Source organism: Psammomys obesus, unplaced genomic scaffold (genome assembly GCF_907164565.1).
Source record: "Psammomys obesus unplaced genomic scaffold, mPsaObe1.curated_primary_1811, whole genome shotgun sequence".
NCBI classification, from domain to species: Eukaryota; Metazoa; Chordata; class Mammalia; order Rodentia; family Muridae; genus Psammomys; species Psammomys obesus.
In genome coordinates, this window is record NW_026596040.1 from 34,872,377 (window position 1) to 34,894,177 (window position 21,801).

At 45.6% G+C, this 21,801-nt stretch overlaps 2 protein-coding genes across 16 annotated transcripts in view; both read left to right on the forward strand.

Moving 5' to 3' along the window:
* The first annotated feature begins 550 nt into the window (after positions 1-550).
* Mbd1 (methyl-CpG binding domain protein 1) lies at positions 551-15,789 on the forward strand. 15 transcript variants are annotated; one of them, XM_055622861.1, is made up of 17 exons: positions 551-774; positions 2,797-2,931; positions 6,089-6,203; positions 6,297-6,463; positions 6,544-6,626; positions 6,851-6,891; positions 7,254-7,400; positions 7,494-7,622; positions 7,786-7,860; positions 7,966-8,082; positions 8,166-8,234; positions 8,785-8,952; positions 9,277-9,576; positions 9,665-9,802; positions 10,164-10,295; positions 10,382-10,443; positions 14,752-15,789. In XM_055622861.1, the coding sequence occupies exons 2-17, from the start codon at positions 2,822-2,824 to the stop codon at positions 14,822-14,824; spliced, it is 1,926 nt and encodes a 641-aa protein (XP_055478836.1). In that variant the 5' UTR covers positions 551-774; positions 2,797-2,821; the 3' UTR covers positions 14,825-15,789. The 15 variants fall into 15 exon arrangements, with proteins under 15 accessions (XP_055478836.1, XP_055478837.1, XP_055478844.1 ...); XM_055622862.1 differs by lacking the exon at positions 14,752-15,789 and adding an exon at positions 11,550-14,096; XM_055622869.1 differs by lacking the exon at positions 8,785-8,952.
* Positions 15,790-16,033: 244 nt separating this feature from the next.
* Positions 16,034-21,801, forward strand: part of Cfap53 (cilia and flagella associated protein 53) — a gene marked incomplete in the record, with an annotated part of 38,204 nt that continues 32,436 nt past the window's right edge. The window contains 1 exon segment of the mRNA XM_055622876.1: positions 16,034-16,127. Coding sequence (XP_055478851.1) covers positions 16,059-16,127 — 69 coding nt within the window.

Here is a 21,801-nt window from a genome sequence, read left to right on the forward strand (position 1 = left end):
ATAAAATGGAGTCAGCTTTAAACAAAATAGGTTACCTTGGTTAGCTCACCATCCTCTCCCTCTGGCCTTTGAGGGATGGGCAAACTCTCACTTGGTGCCCTCATTACAACTGCTTGCATACCATGCTTCTTCCCTGATCCCTAAGGGAAGAAGCTCGCTGTGACCATATTCCAGGAAAAAGTGGGTACCAATCCCGAGGAAGGTAGTCACGGGAACAAAGGAAGGTGTCTCCTGGGAAAGGCAGTGGACACACAACCTCGGCGTCCCTGCTCAAGCTACTTGTGAATATAGAAACTAAGAGTGGGCGGTGCCGGCCAGACCGACCGCGGCCCCTTGTGTTGGAAACCGACACCTCCTACACTCCCTGGATTGGCGGCGGGGAAAGCCTGGCTGACTACGGCACCGCTGAGCGCAGGCGCACAGGCAAGGGTGAGCGTGTGGGCTGCGGGCGCTGCCAGTGCGCAGGCGCAGAAGATCCACGGCGGCCTACGCGCCCCAGTGAGGACTCAGGACGCAGGCGCAGGAGCCTCCCCACTGAGGGCACGCGTGTCAAGGCTGCACACAGGTGCGGTTCCTGATCGGAGACCCAAAGGCGAGCAGTGGGTTTCCGGTTCCGGGAGCAACCAACGGCCGCAGAAGCAACAACTACTGTTTTGGCGGAGGTTGCGGTGGAGGAGGAAGAAGAGAGTGGACCAGGCGGGCCGCGCAAACAGGATCCTCCCCATGGGTCCACGGGCGTAGGGCGCAGGAAGCTGCGGGCCTAGTGTCAAGCTGGTGAGACAGCCTTGGGAGTGGATGTGCAGGGAGCTCAGGAGGAGGCTGGCGAGGAACTGAGGCCCCAAACGCTAGCGGGGAGACACGAAGGGCCTTCTGGCCAGCAGGAGGAATGGCGTCTTGTGAATATTGAAAGAGAGCACTGGTGGAGCTGGACAGAAAGAACGGAAGGGGAGGAATGTAAAGCTGGCTGATGACAGCAGTGTCGAGACTCTGGGACTAGTATGGAGAGGAATAGAAGAGATCAGAACGTTCAGACAGTCATCGGGTCTCCCGTGTTAAGAGGATAGAAAAGGGGTTCCAAAGCTATAACGAGAGGATAGGGTCCCGAGGCAGGTAACAGGAGTAATAGCAGGGTTAGGATAACGAGGGAGTAGGGACTCTTGGAGGACGAAAAGTGGCCTCGTCCTAGAACGAGGCAGCTCAGTATGTGGAGGAACCAGGAAATTCCACAGGATGATAAGAGAAAAGGAGACTGATGAAGTTAACAAAGTTAACGGGGAAGAGTAGCTTCTACTGGCTGTAGGGGTGAGAAATAGAGGCATTTGAGGCAGAGATTGGAGAGGAACCATGGGTCAGAATAACGAGGGAGAATAAGCTTTGGAGAGAGCTCTTGGGTTTAAGGGGAGACAAAAGCTTCCAGGCTGAGGAATGGAAAGAACGAGGGGAATGTTTGGTCCCAATGTGGAGGAATGGGGGGCTCTGACATACGTAAATGCAGCTAGAACACTGAAAGGCATTGGAAACTCAGGCCAAGAAAAGTTTAAATGGGTGATTAGAACACTGAAGTAGAGGACCGAGGACAAGAGAAATAGGGACCTCGTAGACAAAATAGGAGGAATGAGTCTTCTCAGACTGAGGATGGGTAATATGCATGTTTGGAGGATGACAGAGGAGGGATGGGGCTGTTAGGTCTAACACAGAGAGTATTTCCTGTAACAGGGACATACGTGTGTAGTGACAATTCTGGAATTTTGGCTTCCTTAAAAAACACAGTAAGATAATGTTTTCATTTTAATGCCAGGTGTGGGGATATAGAGCTGCTTCAGACTGTGTGCGGCAACTGACCAATTTGCTAAGTTTTGCCACCTGCAAGTAGTTTTTGCAATTGTATGACATTTGGAATTCTGGGAACTTCCCAGATGATCTAGAAATGGGAGGCCCCGAGAGGTGGCGTCAGGGGTTGTTGGTTGTTCAGGGGGGGTTGGTTACAGTTTGTTAGTAGTTGAGCTCAAAGAAGAAATAAGAAATTAGATTCAAGGATCTCCCTTTCCCCTTCTCCCTCGCTCTCCTTCTCTCCTCTCCTATCTAGTGATAGGGGGGCGAGATAGTGTGGGCAGCATAAAGGATGGGAAAAAGAACCCACAAAGTAGCGAAAACCAGCTACATACTTGTGCTGGTCTAGGGTAAGTATTAGAGGAAATACGTGACTTTTGTGGCCTGGAAACAGTTTGCTACTCTCTTCCATACTCTACCTTGTTGTTTTTGGTTTTGTTTGTTTCGTTGTTTTTATCAAAATCTCAATCATTCCATTTTAACCAATTAAGACTCAGGAGCCAGATGCTGGGGTGAAAGCCTGCTAGCTCAGAGAGGCAGAGAAAGTACCCAGCTGACCATCCTTCTCAGCCAGTGTCTGAGAAGGAATGTCTCCTCTCCAATGGGTCTCAAAACCCCCTTAAAACTGATTGTCCCTCCCTTCTACTTTCTGTGGATCTCTACCTCTCCTCTGACATCCTAGTTCAATGTTTTGGTTTTTTTTTTCTTAAAAACATCTTAATAATTCTACATTCACTTCCTGTCAACTGGTTGCTGCTCTGCCTCCTGACCTATGGTTGACTTTATTAATCCTGTTTACAATATTCAAGCAGAAAGCTCTTGAATTAAGGGTGTGTGCTAGGGCTGAGCCACACCACAATTAAAAACAGGTTTTTGGTTTTTTTTTTTTTTTTTCTAGTAAACACAGTCTCAGCATTCACAATGTGATCCAATATCCTGCAACACTACCTTCTTCCAATCTTGCAGGCTTCTGTTCTTCCCTGAAGCATCAATGGCTGAGGACTGGCGGGATTGCCCAGCCCTGGGCCCTGGCTGGAAACGCCGTGAGTCCTTTCGCAAGTCAGGGGCCTCTTGTGGACGCTCAGACATCTATTATCAGAGGTAATGGGTGGCTTGTGGACAGTGTTCAGTAGAGTTGGACTTCGCTAGTAATTGAACAGGTGTGTTTAAATCTATGGATCGAGTTAAAATTGTACACATAGTTCTTAGTAAAAGTTTTGTGTTTTCATAATCACCTATTCTTAATAAAGTTTATTTGATCCAAGTCAATATTCACAGTGCATTTGTGATTATTCACAGACACATGGAATAGCTAAAAATTTGAATTGTCTAGAGCATGTATTCTGAATCAGAGTTGAACAAGAACTTTGTTTTTGATTTGTTCTTTCTTTTTCTTTTTCTTTTTTTTTTGTACTGTAAACTGATCATCTTTTCCATGATCTATTTAGTGCCATATTTTTGTTGGCAAATTTATTGTTTAAAATGACTCCCAGATAAAGTGCTGAAGTGTTTTCTAGTGTTCTGAATACAAGAAGACAGTCATGTGCCTTTTCTCCTGTCAGATAAGCTTCTTCCAGGCATGAATTGCAGTGCTATCCGCTTGAGTTACAATGTTAAAAATCAGGAATGGTGCATCAGGAAGAGAGGAGATGTGTGTGAGGCTGCTGTGGGAAGAACAAAAATTAACATCCATAGTAATTGCTGACGCTTCAGAGAAGTTGGAACAGCAGCTCAATGTATGGAGCCATGAACATCAGTAAGCATAGTGAGCAGAATTGTTGTGAAGAAAACCAAAGACAGCAGCGAGTGTTAGGACAATGTAAACCATTTCAGCTGTTGCTGGCCAATTTGCATGTTTCAGAAGGTGATATGGTATGAAAACATTACTTCTACTTCTATACATCAGGTATCTTCAGAAAAACACAAAACACTGGCAGAACACCTAGACAAAACATCCTCTAAATTCATGGCCCTTAATCATCAACCAGTCTTGGAGCCATTTATAAGAAACAAATGTTATGGTGTTTTTAAGCAGAAACACATAAAATAAGGCTATGTATTGATCAACTGCTGAAAATGTTGGGCTTGCTGGAACCTACCCCTGTATCTTCTGTAGGAACAGTGGTTCTTCTTCAAGAATTCAGGGTTGTTGGCAATTTCATAATGCATAGTTATCTCTAATGAGAATTGACTGTAAATGCATCAACACTGAAGTTTATAAGCTTATGTTAGAATGTATTAGTGATGTAGCTATTAAAATGTTTACAGTCTTCCTGTTTTAAGTTGCCATTTCCTTAGAAGAATATAATAAAATTTCAGATATATTTCATTATGTTTGTAAATTTTTTCACTATGAGATTGTAGAAATATTTCAAAACTTACAAGTAATTGATATATATACTAATACATGTATATCAGAATAGTTAATTGATTTTGTTAGTTTTGTGGATGCTGGTAGGAAATGTGATACTTCTGGACCAAAGATAAAAGTTTCTCATATTAAGTGCCAAACCCAGAATGCCATGTTTTTGACATTTCTCTGCATCCCAGTTCCCGTAGGATGACACGAAGAGGGCTAAGTAGCGAATGTACTGCACTGGTAGGAACGGCCGTCTGTCTGAGCTTGCATGATCAAGGGTCGGTGCAAGGGTGCTGCCCTTTACTTTGGAAGGGAACCTTTTCTAAAGTTACTTGTTTTTACAAGGAGTAGATAGTTTGTTTCAAAAAACAGTGAATGCCTTTCACAATTGATGCCGAACTGAGGAGACCTGGAGTTTTGCCCCTCAACCTTAACTGCTTATACCTTGTATTGCATATAATTTCATTTTCATGTTTTAAATATTTTGTTACAAGCTTTAATGATTATTCATTTCCTTTGCAATACATAACTTTTAAATATCGGGTGCTTATCTAGTGGGCATGTAGTGATTTCCAGCCCTGCATAAACTAAGCTTGGTGGTATACTCCTGAGATCCTAGCGCTTGGCAGGATAGAGGCAGGAGGATCGGAAGGTCTTGCTCATCTTTCTTTACATAGAGAGTTTCAAAGCCCCTTGGTTAAAACAAGAGCTCCGTCTCAAACCAAAATCAAATGGCTGTAGTTTTTGCTGAAATTTACTCATATGTATTTAACAGTAGTGGTGTTGCATGGTGTAAGTATGTTTCTGTATCTTTATTCATTTACTTATTTTTGAGACAGTGTTTCTAGCCCTGGAGCTTGCTCTGTATACCAGCCTGTCCTTGAACTCACAGAGTTCCATCCACCTGCCTCTGCCTCATAAGTGCTGGGATTGAAGGCATATGCCTCTATGTCCAGCCTGTTTATGTGTCTATATACAGTTGCCAATAATAATACAATCTGAGAACTATGCAGTGAATGGAGTTTATTATACCACACAAACCCAGGTGGTATAATACACTATACTGTACACCTAAGCTAAATAGTCATGTAGTCTTATATTGCTTACTGGTACTGATACATTCTGAGAGACATGTTATTTAATGGTTTTTCGTGTAAAAATCATAGGTTATAAAACTAGGACATGTGTGGTGTCATTAGACAATATGATCTTATGGGACTTATATGCAGTTGGTTATTGATGGGAGGAGCATCATTGAGCACCATGTAACTGTATGTATAAACTATGGCATACTGCTCCTACGCTGAACAAAATTTAGGAGATTAAATCAAGCACAAGAGAGAAATCAAAAGAAGCAAAGGAGTAACCACTTAATTATATTAGGTTACTACTAGTCTAACATTTTGTAGTTTTACAGTATATTTTTCATAAGAACTCTAAAATAAAAAAATTGCACTAAGCCCGTAAAGCAGTAATTGTAATTATCATTAATTAAGTGTGCACTGTATATTACTGTGCTGTAGGCATTGCACTTGTTCACAGTAATGCTATTACACATGCCGAAATAATGTTTTGTATTATGGCATTGAAATTGTTACAGTGTTGTCAGATAATAGAATTTTCCACTATAATATAATTTATTATAGTATAACCATAGAATATATGATGTTATGGATCAAAATGAGGTCCACAATTGTGTTATTTATTAACATTTGTATGCATGCTGATTTTATGTTTTTATTTTGTAGTCCTGTTACTTAATCTTGGGGTAAGACTTGGGTGGGGCTCACAGGCTAACTCCAGACTGCTTCCTGCATCTCATCAGATACGTGAGGATGTTGTGTGGGAAGCGTGACATTGTCTCCATCTTGGTGCCAAGTCATTGTGGTTCATTCTCAGCCCCACAGGAGACAAGATCCGAAGCAAAGTTGAGCTGACTCGATACCTGGGCCCTGCATGTGATCTTACCCTCTTTGACTTCAGACAAGGCATCTTGTGCTATCCAGTTCCCAAGGTACTTCACAATGTCTGTGCCCAAGCAGGAGCATCTGTGTCACATGACCCCCAGATGTTAATTCTGACCCAGTCTTCCTGAATTCATTTCCAGACTCATCCCTCAGCTATCCCCAGCAAAAAGAAAAAGAAACCTTCTAAATCAGCCAAGACTAAGAAACAGCAGGTTGGGCCACAGAGGAGTGAGGTCAGGAAAGAGACTCCACGGGATGGCATTAAGGCTGCTACTGGCACAGCTCCATCTTCGTTACCTGCACCTGGGTGAGTGTTGGCTCAAAGTGAGCCAGGTGGGTAACGCGGCTTGGGTTTGGGGTTGCTTACCCCTGTCCTTTTCACTTTAGGTTCTGTGAGAATTGTGGAATCCGCTTCTCATGGGATGGCATCAGAAGGAAGAGGCTCAAGACATTGTGCAAAGACTGCCGAGGTAAGTTTTAAGTCCCTGGGGATTAGGAGACAGGCCACATGGTAGACCAGTGCTGGGCTAAGCTGGAGGCTGTATAGTACATGTTAGGGGCTTTTTGTCATATCTGGAGTCAGCCTGTGAGCCCGTCTGTAGCATAGATAGAATGGTGAACACTGGGGTTAAGGAAGTAGCTAAAGCCGTGTCTGCTGCCTTGTTCCTATTTCTCTCCATTCTTCTTCTGCCAGCACAGAGAATTGCCTTCAACCGAGAACAGAGAATGTTTAAGGTAAGAGCAGTATGTTTCCTCGAAGTCTGCAGAGGAGCAGGCTGTGATAGGAATGATGGGGAGGGCTCAGGATTGATGAGTTGGGTTTTTGTTTTTCTTACTGTTTTTTTTAAATAGGGACCTGGCTGTTGGTTTGTTGCAGATGCAGTAATGGGAATTAGTGGGGTATCAGTGGACACAGGGATGAATTTAACAGAGTGCTCGTAGAAGACATAGTAGTGGCCTTGGTGTTGGCAAGCTGGTCAGTAATTTATCAGCTATGGTAAGGAGGCTGCCAGGAGACCACTGAGTGTGCAAACATTTTGAGAGCAGCGGTCCTGGGTTTTCACCTGGGCTTTTAACCTTCCTCGTCTGTCTGACAGCGAGTTGGCTGTGGAGAGTGCACAGCCTGCCTGGTGAAAGAAGACTGTGGGGAGTGTCCCACTTGCCGCCTGCAGCTGCCTGGTGATGTGGCCTCGGGGCTCTTCTGCAAGTGTGAGCGGAGACGCTGCCTACGGATTGTGGAGAAGGTGAGTAGGGCACCTGAGGTGGGCCAAGGCTTGCCCTAGTCCCTGGCCTTCATGGCCTTGACTCCAGACGTCACACCTCCGGCCTCCCTACAGAGCCGAGGGTGTGGAATGTGTCGGGGTTGTCAGACCCAAGAGGACTGTGGCCATTGCCGAGTCTGCCTTCGCCCTCCCCGCTCTGGTCTCAAGCGCCAGTGGAGGTGTGTGCAGCGGCGCTGTTTTTGGGTGAGTCAGGGTGGAGTTACCAGTGCTGGTGGAGCCAACTATTAAGTTCACCACCACTGCTGCTGTTGCTTCCTCCCAATCTGGCTTTGCCTGCCTCATTCTTATTTTCTTTTCTGTCTCATGCTCACCTCCTTGGTTCTGCCTACCTGCCTTTCTCTGCCAGCACCTTGCTCATCGCTTCCGAGGCCACCCTCACGGATGTCAGCTGTGCCCTCCCCGGGTTGTGGTTTCCCCTGCTGTGAGTGCCTGACTGCACACTCTGCCTGACCTTTCAATGCATGCTTTCTGCAGGGGTCTGGTCTGCCTGGTGCCACAAAGCCTTACCTAGTTTTTCGGCTTTTAGGGGAAGCGGGATCGTAAAAAGAAAAGCTCAAAGGTAGCCACCCAACATCACTCCCGAGCTCAAGCTCAGCCACTGCCTCCGCTTCCTGCATCCCAGCACCCAGAACGTACAGAGCTGGTAAGGCCCTGGTGGGCAGGGGGAAGGCACAACCCTAAACTTCCTCAGGACCCGCCCTGACCCCAGCACATTTGCCTCTGCAGCACTTCAGCGACGTAGCGCCCACATCACCTGCTGAGTTCATCTATTACTGTGTAGACGAGGACGAGCTAGTGAGTGGCCCCACCTTACCTGACAAACCTAGACTCTCCTGCTGCTTCTTTAACCCCAGGGAAGCAGGTGCTGTGAGAGAACTCGCAGGGAGGAGTAGTGAGGAATAGGGTGGGATAAGCGACCATTGGGGAGAAAATGAGGAGTTAGCAGCATAGTGACAGTGCCCACTGTAGGTGGAGCACCACTGACGGCTGGTGCAGGACAAGTGGGCTGAGTGCTGACACTCACAAGGGTGCAGGTCAACCCTTGTGTAGTCGAAGTCAACACAGCTGGCCCAGTGACGCCTAGTAACAGAAGGAAGATCAGCACAGTCCTGGAGAAAGTGAGGGCCAAAGACATTGTCTCACCAGCAGGGGCTAGCATGGCACAGAGATGGTCCTGGAGCATCTTTTGAAGTGGCAGGAGCTGAGGAGAGGTAGCAGGCCGAGCCTCGTGTGGAACCAGCTCTTCTATGGGGCTGCATGAGTACCAGGCGCAGTACTGAATAGCTATTGAGGATATGGCCTCTCCTAGTCTTAGTGACAGCACCACTGTTCCCCTCCACCCCAGCAGCCCGACACGAACCACCGGCAGAACCGCAAGTGCGGGGCCTGTGCAGCCTGCCTACGGCGGATGGACTGTGGCCACTGCGACTTCTGCTGTGACAAGCCCAAATTCGGGGGCAGCAACCAGAAGCGCCAGAAGTGTCGATGGCGCCAGTGCCTGCAGTTTGCCATGGTGGGTGGGGCAGGAAGGGTTAGGTGGATGGGCTAGGCTGGGCCCCGCCCACCCCTACCCCTTGATTGGGAGTGGTGGGCAGGCCCGGTAGGTAGGTGGGTGGGTTTATAGTGATTCTAGTTGAGGATTAGCAGACACTGTGCTGGGGTGAATGAGTCCAGCTGGTACTGCCATTGCTAGCAGGAGAGTGATAGGTTCAGTGGTGAGAGCTCATGTCAGCTGCAGGTTCTGTGCCAGGTCTGATGGGAAGGCACATTGAGTAGGGCAGGGTGGGTGTGGTCAGATGGCATCAGTTGACCACAGCACCCAATCTTTCCCGCACAGAAGCGGCTGCTGCCCAGTACTAGGTCAGAGTCTGAGGAGAGAGCAGGATCGCCTCCACACTATCGTTGTCGAAAGAGGCCTCGTTCTGCTGGACAGCGTCATCTGAGACCTTCCTTGAAGGCGCCTTTGGCTGTGTGCACAAGCCCAGCAGGCCCTGTCAGCAAGCAGAGGAAGCAGAAAGCAGGGAGAGGCTTTGTGCTGCCTCCACCTGACACAGACCTTGTGTTTTTACGAGAGGGAACCAGCAGTCCTGTGCAGGTGCCGGGCCCTGCTGCGGCTTCCTCAGAAGCCCCGTTACAGGTAAGGAGCTCATCCTGCCCTTCCCAGCTCAACCCAGCCCCAGGCCATGGAGCTGAGACTAAGTCTGCTGTTATCTTTCCTTGTGCAGGAGGCCCAGTGCTCTGCTTCCAGTTGGGTTATGGCCTTACCCCAGGTGAAACAAGAGAAGACGGATGCTGCAGAGGAGTGGACAGCCGACACAACCTTCTTGCCTTCTTCCACGGTGCAGCCTGGCTTCTCCAGGAAGGTTAGAGCAGTAATGGGTGTCCTATAGGGACCACACAGGTGGTCTGTAAACAAAAGTAAAATGAGCCATAATGGTGGCACTGTAAATAGAGTGATAGATAGGTATGCTATTGATGACTATTCTGTTGAATTATCCAGCATATCTAGCAGGTGCCTTCCTCTTCATAGGCATCTAATTTTGTCTGCTGTATTGCCCAGCTCACAGGAGAGTGGAGATCATTGAGAAACTGGAAAGGTTCATAGGCAGAGAGGTGGCATTTCTTATCAATAAACGTGGAGTCTGTCTGCATAATGGGTTGGCTGATAAGAAATGTACCTCAGGCCATTCCTGTCCTAACTGCTGTCCTTCCTCATTCTCCTAGGTGATAGATGCAGACCTTCCACCTGTGAAACAAGAGCCTCCTGGCCCTGAAGTGGGTAGAGAAGAGAACAGAGAAGATTATGTCTCTGAATCAGCCCCAGCGGAGGAAATAGGAGGGGTTGGCACACCAGTGGTCAGTGCTGGGGGATGCCCCACCCCTGTTCGGACCTTGCCTCTTCTCCTCCTGCTATGCTGACCATGGTGTTAATTCTTCCCTAGATCACGGAGATTTTCAGCCTGGGTGGAACCCGCCTCCGGGATGCAGCAGCTTGGTTGCCAAGGTGTGCCTTATACAGTTAGGTTGGAGATGGGTAATGCTGACCTGGTGATACGGCCAGATGTGGGCCCTGAGTTTGAATCTGTGGTTAGCAGTTTGATTGGGTGCAGAGGGATGTAGGGTCTGCAATCATTACACTACACAACCAGTAAGTGTGTGTGTGTGTGTGTGTGTGTGTGTGTGTGTGTGTGTGTGTGTAGCACTGTAAAGATTGTACCTGAGACCCAGTCCATTGGTGTTTTAGGGCTAGGGCTCCCTTCTTGGGGAAGGAACAAAAGGACTGATATTCCGTGATGAGATCTGAGATAAAGTGAGGCTGGTTCCCACCTCCCTAAGAAAATTCGTTAAGAGTTAGACTTAACATTCTTAGTCAGAAGATCACTGTTTGTGGTCTTGAAGGCCTCTGAAGTCTCTGAGCGTTCACTGTTGGATGAACTGTCCCTGATGATAGGAAGACTGTATCACACAGCTGATGCTGACTTGCCTAAGCAGTGAATTGCTTAGGGGAGAGTCTGTGTGTAGCTTTGTGGTCTCAAGTGTATACCCTGCTTTATAGAGCAGCCTTTGTGGGTAGATTGGTCTGTGCCTCCCAGACCTTTCGTATTGAATTTCAGATGCTGTAGAACTATCCCTGTCTAGTAACAGAAGTGAGTAAAGATGCCATTGTAGTGACGGGAGGAGGACCCCCCCAAAGTTAAAAAACTTGTGGGCCAAGAACCTGATTCCTTTGCTCCCACAAAGCAGTTTTAACAGCTAGAAACCCTGCTAGTGTACCTTGTAGATATCAGATGGAGATGATAAGATCCTATCTACTGTGTGAGTTGGGGCTCCCACTGGTGACTCCACTGAGGCCTGTAAGGCTTACCGCTGAGGAGGAGGGAGATACAGGATCCCTGCCTTCAGGGAGCTTAGGATTTTCCGGAAGATGAAATTATGCCCCTTCACAGAGGAATGTTGTACTGTTTGCATGGCTAGTCTATAGAAGAAAGTAATAGTAAGGTAAATAAGGAGAAAATGATGGATATAGAATAGTAAGAAATCGTTTTATGATCCTGTGTTTTGTACATAGCAAACCTCATTCAACAGACAGACCTGCTCCCTCTTCTCTAGGTCCAAGGACCTTAAAAAACCTGAAGCTAAAATGCAGTAGACTGGAGCCTTCTGCTGACTGACTGTAGGACTGAACTTGATGTTTGCAGACCGGCTTTATGAGAAACAACCCTGAACTTCAGGGGCTGGGCCCCTGGTTGCAGAGCTTGTGTGTGAATCAACCCTAGGAGAAAAACCTACAAAGCACAATCAAGGATCAGGCCTGCTCAGTCCTTGAAGCTTAGAGGAAGCAAGCTGGAAAGGAAGAGAAAAAGTAGAAGGCTGGTAGAACATCTATCTCCTCCAAGGATCTCAATGCAATGAGAAGTTGGATGTAGGGGTAGGGGAAGGATATAGCTGAAGCCACTACAAACAAGTCAAGCAAGCCATCTTCATGATGTTTGTTGGTGGCTTCTGGATGAGACCTGGCAGTATGTTTGAACATTTTCTCAGGGAAACAGCAGTTGGAATGCTACATGAGTAAAGGAGGAAAAGGAACTGCTATTTGGTGAGCTCCTCCTGTGGAGCCGACTCACTTAGCCCTCACAGTAGTCCGTAGGAATACAGTGATATTGTGCACTTTTGCAGGTGGGTAAGTAGACTCAGAAAAGACGAACTTCCCCAGTGTCACACAGCTAGTGTTGGTGGAGTCTAGAAACAGACCCAGGCTATGAAAGCTGTGTTCCCGAAGCTACTAGACTGTTAGCTGTAGTCTCCTGTGCAATAATGTAAATTACAGTAACAGTTTTAGTGACTTTGCAGAGAGCGCTGGATCACTATGAACACTAAGATATCCCTCACATGTTTGCCTCTGCGGTGGTTTAGGGAATGCCCAGGGTGTGGGGAGACAGGGTCACTCGACAGCCTTGGCTGCTGCAGAGGTTTCCTCAGTCCCTGAAGTGTGCTCTTCCCCACTGCAGGCTGACAATGTGCTTGTGCCCAGACGCTCCCATTTCAGGCAGAACAGTGCTTGGAATTAAAGCTGTCAGCTTGGCTCCTCTTCTCCTGGCAGCAGTCTTCTCTCTGATGACCTTTGTGCTTGTTTCCTGCCCTCAGCGCAAATGTTTGTTAGGAGGCTGAATGAATCTATGCACTGTGTCCTGCACCAGGGCCAGTCTTGGCTCAGCCTTACCTCACTTTCCATCTTTAAAATGCCAAAAAAGATACATGCTTTTGTTAGGTAGCCAGCTTTTCAGGGCCAGGACTGAGTGTCCTGTGTGTCCCCACTTGCTTTAGCCTAGTCCCAGCCCTGCTGCTTTAGGACCTTCAAATGTAGACTACTCATTTTTTATTTTTCAAGTCACAAGACACAGCTCTCTGCCACCTTCTACTCTGCCTTTCTTTGCCTAGTTCTGTCCAGGAATCGTATTGCTTTTTAACCCCTAGAATGTACCACTTGTCTCTAGTATTCTGGTCATTCTGACAGTGATGTTCCAAGGGAAATGTCTTTGATTGACATTTGTCTTGTGAATGAAGATTCTGGTTATAATGTGTATTTGAGTAGGGAACAACCAAAAGATTAGAACCACTACAACAAAGAATAGTGTGTGTGTTTTAAGGGAGTTTGGGAAGACATTTTACATGATGTAATTTTGGGAGACAATTTAGTAGCCTTTAAGACTGTTACTTGTATGTAATGCTGGAAGTTAAAGTATTCAGGACAGGCAGTCAGAAGGGAAGGTGGATGGACACATGGGAGCTCATGACCAAGAGTTGGACTTCAAGAAGATGGCCTGGAACCCATGTCAGTGTCCCACTGCCTCCAGTTCCAATGATGTTTGTATCCTGCAGAAGAAGCTAGTGTCCTTCCTCAGAGTCAAGTAGCATCTGGCCTAGGACTAGAGAAGCTGAAGGAAGATCCCAGGGAAGTCATAGCAGCTGAAGGCCTGGCTGTAGGACTTGCTGCTTCCCCGTGCGAAGGTGAGACAGCAGACTAATGGCAGCTTGTATGAACTGCAGCGTACCTGGTGTTCTGCACCAACCTCCCAAGTGTTAAGAACAGCCTGCGGCTGCCTCGATGCTGCTAGCCACAATGTGTGTCCATGTTCTTAACTAGAAGCCTGTGGGGAAGGATTCCAGGAAGCACAGTCTAGTCAAGGTGACATACTAGAAAGCCACCCTACCATGACTGAGCTTCCAGAGACCTCGCCAATCAACCAAGGATAACAGGACAAAACTACATTGCTGAAAATGTAAAGCTGAAGATCATGGATTTCATGATGATCCCAGCAAGTCAAGAAATCCTGTCAAGCTCATCCATAGCAGTCTTGCTGGTCTCAGCTGTATTTTGTCATTCATCCAAGTATTAAAAGCTTGGCCCATAGTTATCACTGTACATAATACCGAGATTCAGAAATGGAATTTTATAAATGCATCAATATATATTACAAGTGATAAAAAGATCTCCAGTCTATTATGGATGTTGATGCTGAAATATAGAATTCAGTATACTATGGAGAGGCCAGTCCTTTGAGTTTTCTTGTTTTGTTTTTGTCTTTTTGAGATAGTATAGAAGTTGGAAATAACTTCATCATTTCTAAGTTCTATTGTAAAATTATTTTAAAACAATTTTTCTTGTTCTATTTAATGGGTTTTATGTTAGTGTTTCTTTGGGGAATGTTTTGTGGTGGTAACATGACATTGTTGACTGCTGTGGGAAGCTGAGATAGTGGGTGGCAAGGCCACTCAGTTCTGTCATTTCCCTAGGCTTCAGTGGGTTGGCTGCAGGCTGAGGTGCTGCGCTCCTCCTATAAGCTCCTCCAGGCCTAGGCCAGAGAAGACCAGTGGGTAGATTCTAAAGCTGCTGCCAGGTACCCTGGGGCAGAGCCTCTTCCAGCAAAGCCTCTTTGTGTATGGAGAAGCTGGTTCTACTCTTCAGAGAATGGTAAAACCGACTAAACCAAGTTAGTGTCCCCAGGCTCATCAGCTGATACCTCTGCGGTGTGAGCTCAAGATGGTACTGTGATGCCTGCAAGCAGATCCCAAACTCACCAAGAGGACAGCTGTGGCTACCCAAGTCTTGGGTGTGGGTGTGGGGCAGCTAGCCCCAATCCCTGGGTCTTTCACAAACCCTACTTAAGGGGTTTCTTCCCTGCAGTAAGAGGGTATTTGTTCTGGGGTGAGGGGAGACCTGCACTTAGAGCAACTCAAACGAAGGAGCTGCCCTTTGGACACTAGGGAACCCAGACATCCTCTTAATTTTTTTTCTTTTTGTTTGTTTCAGGCTACATAAACTATTAGCAGTAAATGAAAATGAGTGTTTTACTGAACTGCAGTTGAAAGAAGAAATATTGTAGGAGAAAAACTATTATTAAGAGAAGAAAGACATTCTTTTGTGACTGAAAAGCTGAACCTGGAATTGAGGAAATGGAATCCAAATCTAGAAATGTATTGTATAGAAAATCTAAACTGGGTGGGTTACAAATAATTAAGCATGCTAATTGGAAGAAAACGACTTTAAGAGGGTATACACACGAGTTGCACTTAGGATCATGAGCTGCGCTTAGAGTCGGTCAGCGACCAGCCTTGTTACCCCCCCTCCCATTCTGTTCTTGTCTCCCTCCCCACATAACAGGGCCACCAAAGTAGGATTCATAACTGACTCCTAAACACTGTAACTCCGCGTTAGTACTAATGGGAACCCCCACTCTGGTTTCCGTGTGTGCTGAAGACCATCTAGTTTACTGGACTGTGTCCCCCTTTTGGCCTAGGATCCTGATTCTCAAGAATTTAGCAGAGGACCTCGGATCTGCAGCCCTGATGTACTCTGACTGCGCCATACTTTATCATGTCCAACCCAGTCAGATAACTGTCTCACCAGTATGTCTAATCTGCCTTCTTCCTATGGTAACCCAAAGTGTATCCCTGGCCTCCTCTGAGTGCGGTAGGAAGATTTTGTTCGCAGACATTACTGGTTGTGTGGCTTGATACAGCACTTCCGTTCCTTGAGCCGTAATCGATTTCAGTGTAAAATACACCTAATGATACCTTCAGTTCCTTCAACTCTGTAAGAATTTTGTCAACCTCGAAGGTTGTTTCTGGAAATACTTTGCAAACTTAAAAAAAAAAAAAAAAAAGAAGGAAAAAAAGCTACTCAAACATCAGGTTGCCATGTGATTATTACCGCCATTAAGATTGACTTCAAGGTGGTACAAAATTTAGCCTTCCTAGTCCACTAACCTCTCTCATGCTTTTAGGTCAGTTACGGACGATACTAGCAAAATCCACTGGATTGTGTTTTGATCTTTTAAGTAGAGGGTTGTTTTTTTTTTTTTAGAGTTTTGTTTTCCCCGTCTGTCTGTTCGGTGAACCCTTGAGAAAGCAAGGTATTTCTACGGGAGGCTGAGCAATCGGTGGGCGGGGTGATGACAGCGGAGTGCTCCTGGGATGGCTTCCGCTTGGCCCGCCCACCTTCACTCTAGCGGCACGGGGGCGGGGTGGCGCACCATGGCAACCAGCTTGTGCGTCTGGAAAGCAAACTGCTGCTGAGCACTGTGGTTCCCATCGCCACCACTCCAAGGAGACTTGAAGATGTACAGCCAGCGGTTTGGCACTGTCACAAGGGAATTCAAGGGCCCTACTCCCAAGGCGGTGATCATAGTAAGTACAGGATGTCTGTGTGGGGAAACTTAGGACCTTTTCCATCTCCTCGTGTAGTCGACCTGTCCGGGTTCCTTCACCTGGGAAGCAGCTTCCTGATGCAGCGAGTTTTGAGGAAGACAAAAGTCCATTGCTCATCTGTCTACCATTCCACCCACCCCTATCCCATCCTTTTCCTCTCCAACCTCCAGCTACAATCACCACTTGGGATCTTGATGGTTCTGTTTTTCCTTCAATATTCCCCAAACGGGAAGATCTGACCCTTGCTATGAGCTCCACAGCTCGTAACCTAAGTGGAAGGGCACTGGGCCAGGAAGCAGTTCCACATTTGTACTGGCTGTGGTTCAACTGTATGACGCTGGATTGATCTTGTAACCCTAGGAAAATAGTCTATAGAAAGAGATTTGGGCTTTGAGTGCTGTGTGTGATGACGGAATATTTCCTGTGCCAGCTAAATGAGTAACTGATGGTGGACAAAAGTACCCCAACAGACTGGAGAGTTAAACCCCAGGATGGGCTGGTGGCCCATGACAAAGCAATTTAACATATGTTGCTAAGAATCCAGGCACTCCTCATCCATGCATATGGGTTCCTTTATTCCTGCAAACTGGTTTCTACAGACCAGAAAGATCTACCACGTGTGTGCTCAGAGTCATGGTGGGAACCTCTCCTGGTGTAGAGCCCTGAAGAACGCACAGAGGGATGTCCAGCGACCCTGCAAGCCTCCTCCTTTGAAAACCCCGTTCATGTGCTGCAGAAACGGCTTCCTCCTAAATGAACCGTTAAGAGTAGATAATAGGGTATGTTCTCTGTGATAGCAGCTTGTGGAAGAAAGATTCAGGCTAATGAAGAATACAGGCATATTACAGATCGTGGTGCAGTTGCCACCTTTCAGCCCGCTTACACACCTCCCTCTTCTCTACACCCAAGAACTACAGAGTCTGACCTGGAAAAAAAGTAGTCTGGAAGCTGCTATGGGCTCTAAGGGCTTAAAATGACTTCACGAGGGACAGAAACAGAACACTTTGGGGTCATGCCTCTCAATGCAGTGCTCAGGATCCAGGCCATTTGTTGGCAACTCTTATTTATGTTCTTAAAACCAATAAGGAATGGGGCAGGGGCGGGGGGATCGCTAAAGCCAAAGCAGGCCTGATGAATACTGTGCTTATAGAAAAAGTAGGAGGCAAAAAAAGCCAAAGTTGGTTCTCCTCAGGTGTCTAGGTGAGAGGTAACAGAATTGGTGGTGCTTGGACCCAAAGAAATTCCTTCAGAGAAAGCAATAAAACAAAAACAGTGATATGAACAGCCATTAGCAGATTTCTTTTTTGTCATTTGACAGATGAGAAAGCCTGGACTTGAGGCTTGGATAACTTGTTCAACAGTGACAAGAATCAAACCTGGATGAAGTCTGTTCGAATGTAGAATATGGGATATGACAGTAGCACAGTCCTTCCTTGATCTTCACAAATCCTAGCATCCATGTCCATTACTGTAGTTGCTAGCCATACATGACTGACTTCTAGGAATGTGTTGAAAATACTTAGAGTCACATAATAAAAAGATAATATTCTGGACATATTGGATAAATGAAATATATTACCAAAATTAATTTCCTATTTTCACTTAACTAATACCATTTCTAGGAAAACTTAAATTGCATATCTATTTTGTATTATATTTCTATTGAACGGTGTGGATTTTGGTTAGTGACAAGCCTCTTTCTGGATTGGCATTTCCTTTTTTCTTTTCAGATAACTCAAGGTCACACCTTCTTATCCAGAGCCCAAGAACTTAGCTGGGGCATGGTGACATAAGCATATTACTACAGCATTTGGGATGTAGAGACATGATCAGTTAAAGAGAGAGTCTGAAGCCAGCCTGAGCTACAGTGACACTGTGTCTCAATTCCCCAAGGTTTAAAGGCTTTTAGGTCTAGCGTCCACTCATGATGTTTCTCACCAACTCTTAGCCTTGTTCCTCTTTTTAGTCAAAGTCTACCTCAGATTTTGATTCCAGTTCTCACAACTGGTGACAATTGCATCTAGCTGGCCTTTGTGTTTCCTCTTTTCAGCCCATATGTCTACCAGAACCTGAGTTCTTGTTGTGTCTTCTGCCCAAGTGACCCTACTCTACCTCCCTGTCACAGAATCTGTATTCGTAAGATACCAGGAATGTTAGAGAATAGTAATTTAATGAAGTGGTTTTGACATGGATTTGTTTCTCATGATACACTTTCTACTCTCATCTTGGGGTCTGCTTTCCATTCCATCCTGTCAGCTGCATCTAGCTGCCTCTCTGTATACCCCAAGCCCTGAAACATTTCATCAGTTTATTTTTGGATGCTTTATTTTTTATTTATTTTTATTTTTGTCCCCCCCCCTCCCTTGAATGGTTTCTGAAGAGGAATGCCATCTGTAGCGGTCTTTTTTAAAACTCTACTTTATTTGGGGTGTTTGGGCCTCTACCTCGCTTCCACTACCCCCCCAACCTTAAGTAGGCAAGAGAAAAGGTTAGTGGGGAGAGGGGGCCGACATCCCTTTACTTTCCCCAGTTATCTAGGGTCAAGGGGTTCTTTTAGGGCTCTAGACCAATCTCTGTCAACCGCAGGCACAGCTAACAGGCTCCTCCACACCGTTGCGACCCAAAGCGTCTCTCCGTCTGTCTTCTAACTGTCACACCGTCTCTGCTCTCTCCAAACTGCTCCATGCCAGACCCCAACTTTGAACATCACACTGAACACGACACCTTCTCTTTCTCGGACTCATATTTATACTGTCAGAGTCCTAGACCGCACCCCTCTCTAGAAGGCTGTTACTAACTGGCAAAAGACACACTCCACATGTGACCATTAACAGCTATGGACAAACTGTAGCCCAGCTAAAATTCCACACTTAGGATGAAAACAAAAGCATATTTACATAGCATACACAGAAACCAAAACTTCCATCACAGATTACTACAAATACCAACCCCCAGTACCTGGTAACTGTTCAAAATGTAATTCAGCAGAATGAATCTGCCCTGTGCCTTAAGGGTTTGTTACTATGAATGAGAGAGTGGCATGGGCCCTCTCTCCCCACTCACATGCCACAACTCACCTAGGATGACTGGTTAAGACCACTGCTGAAAACACAAAGGCCAAGACTTGGTTTCTTGGTGGCACCAGACAGACACGGGATCATCAAGACTACCCAGAAACACTTGTTCTCTCATTCATGATGAGAAGCTAACTGTAGAAGGCTCACTGCCGGTAATACAGACATGATAAAGATATAGTTAATGAGATTTCATTTAGTGTGTTGATACACACAAAATGTGCATGCAAACTCTTCTAACTTTTGAGTGGCCATTGTGAAAAAAAAAATTAAAGAAACTGAAACTATCCCAAAATGTCAGTAGCATAGGCCTTGCATTCAAACTTTAAGATACAAATCAAATTAGAATAAAGTTCTAGTAGCAGTCCCTCTCTCATCCTCCTCCTTCCTTTTTTCCTCCTTGCTGTTTCACTGTCACAGTTTAGCATGTGTACATTTCAGCAGCAGCCCCCTCTTCTTTTAAATGGAAGCATTTGATGCTAATAACTGGTTAGAAGCAATGTGGGGACAGTAGGTCACAGGAGCAGGTTTGAGAAAGCCTGGGCCTTACTCTCCAGGTCTAGCTATTTGAAGTGCTTTGAGCATAGTGTGCACAACTCTGGTTGATTAAATAACTTCTAGAACCCTACCTGTTCAAGGATGTGTTTGTTTATATTGTCTTTTTTTGAGAGTTTCCAGTTTCTTGTGGGTTTTGCTTGTATTCACCCCAACTCTTCCCATATCCATCCCTCATTCCACACCCAACCAACTTGTATCTTTTTTAACCCTTCAAGACCAATTTGTGCTGCCCCAATATTCTTGGATGCGTGGAGTATGTTCAGCTTATCAGGAGATACACCCTTAGAGAAAACTCTCACTTCTGTCTCAGCATCTAGCAGTTGTTGTCATTCATTCTGTAGCTAGTGGTGGGCCTGTATGCCCTCTTTAGGTTGGGATTTGGTGTGTCTTGGGCTTACATAGGTTTTCTTCAAGCTGTTGCCTCACTGTGAGTTCATATGTGCATATATGTCTGGAAGATGTTTTCTTGGCATCTACTGTTGCTAGTGCTTACACTCTTTCTGTCCTCTCTTCGGCAATGATCCCTGAGTTTTGGAAGTGAGGGCAGGGCTGGCGGCACAATATATATGTTTCCTTTTGCACTGAGCATTCTGTAGTCTCTTATTTTATGCACTTTGGCCAGTTGTGGGTGTCTGTGATAATCTCCATCTGCTGCACATAAAAGCTTCTCATGAGGTTTGGGTGATATATCGACTTAGTGGAAATATGCAGAAAGGGGTGCAAAAAAACTTTAATATTTAACTTTAATAATTATATCTACCTTTAGTCAAAAGCACTTTTTAAGAAAAATAGATTATAACTCATTATTTGACTTATTTTTTTATGATGGTGCAAAAGTGATAGGCATTCATGGGTAGCACTTTAAAATGTGAACTTGGAGTTCTTCCTGGACTAGCAATATACTGTAAGGTTACTCTCAAGGTCTTGGGCAGGACAAAGAAACGTGAGTGTTATGTGTGTTCATCACTTTGTCTGTTCCTCAATTAGATGTCACTTTCAAACATGGCTGCTCCTTCTATAAACTAACTTTACTTTCACTGTTTGGGATTAAAGGTGTGTACTAAGGGCCTGTCTGTATTCCAGCCAAATTTTATGCTAATCCCAGAGCATTCCTTTCTCTATCTATCCCTATGCCTGGAAGCTTCTAGCCCTTACACAATCTAATCTTCCAAGCTAACACAGGCCCAGAATGTTTCTGTTAGGGTCCTGGAATAGCCACACAAACCACTTTGACACTGATCTTAGTCAGATATGGGTAGTTTACTGAATACATACCTCAAGACTGATCGATCAGGGATGTAGCCCAGACTATTGAGACTGTTGCCTGGAATGCTTTCCAAAGTCAGTTTATAAAGGTAAAAACCATACTTGCTCATATGTAGGGTTGGAAAGCATTACAGATAGTTGGCTCTGACTCAAGTTATTTTTGCCAACTGGACAAAACAGTTCTAGCTGATGTTTAATTTGGTTGGTCCTACATGAGCCTGGCAGTTAGGGCCAGCTGTGTTTATAGTTGGGAGATTTCCAGGAATAAAAAGGGTATGCTGAGAATAACAAACCCACTGAATATAAAGAGTTTGTGGTCAGCCTGACCTTATATATAGAGATTTTTCTATCTCAGCAGCTATCCCTGGTGGCTCTGAAACAAAAATGGTCACAGTTATGCTAATGAGAGGGGTAAGAACAGTGGGTCTTAACAGTTTTAGCCTCTGAGACTTACTGATGAATAATCTCACCTTTCTAGCCCCTTTATAGCTCGTTCTGAAATCTGGATGGCTGGTTCAACTTAGTTTGTTCTGGCTCAAACTCTTCTCTAAGCTGACTGATTCAAACTGGCTCCTCTCTGTTTCTCCTGAATTGCTGTGTTTCTGAACTCCACAAACTCAACTGAACTGCACCGAACTGCCTGAACAGTACTGTACTGAAGTCAGCTCTACTGTGCTGTCTTATCTACTGAACTCTCTATTGTACTATTGAAAGACCCCATATCACCCTGAGTCAAACAGAGTTAAACATAGCTA

Coding starts and splice junctions, on each gene's coding strand:
- Mbd1 (XM_055622861.1), top strand. CDS start 2,822: ATGGCTGAGGACTGGCGGGATTGCCCAGCCCTGGGCCCTGGCTGGAAA. Junction 6,204..6,296: donor TGTGCTATCCAGTTCCCAAG/GTACTTCACAAT, acceptor ATTCATTTCCAG/ACTCATCCCTCAGCTATCCC. Junction 7,623..7,785: donor TGCAGCGGCGCTGTTTTTGG/GTGAGTCAGGGT, acceptor TTTCTCTGCCAG/CACCTTGCTCATCGCTTCCG.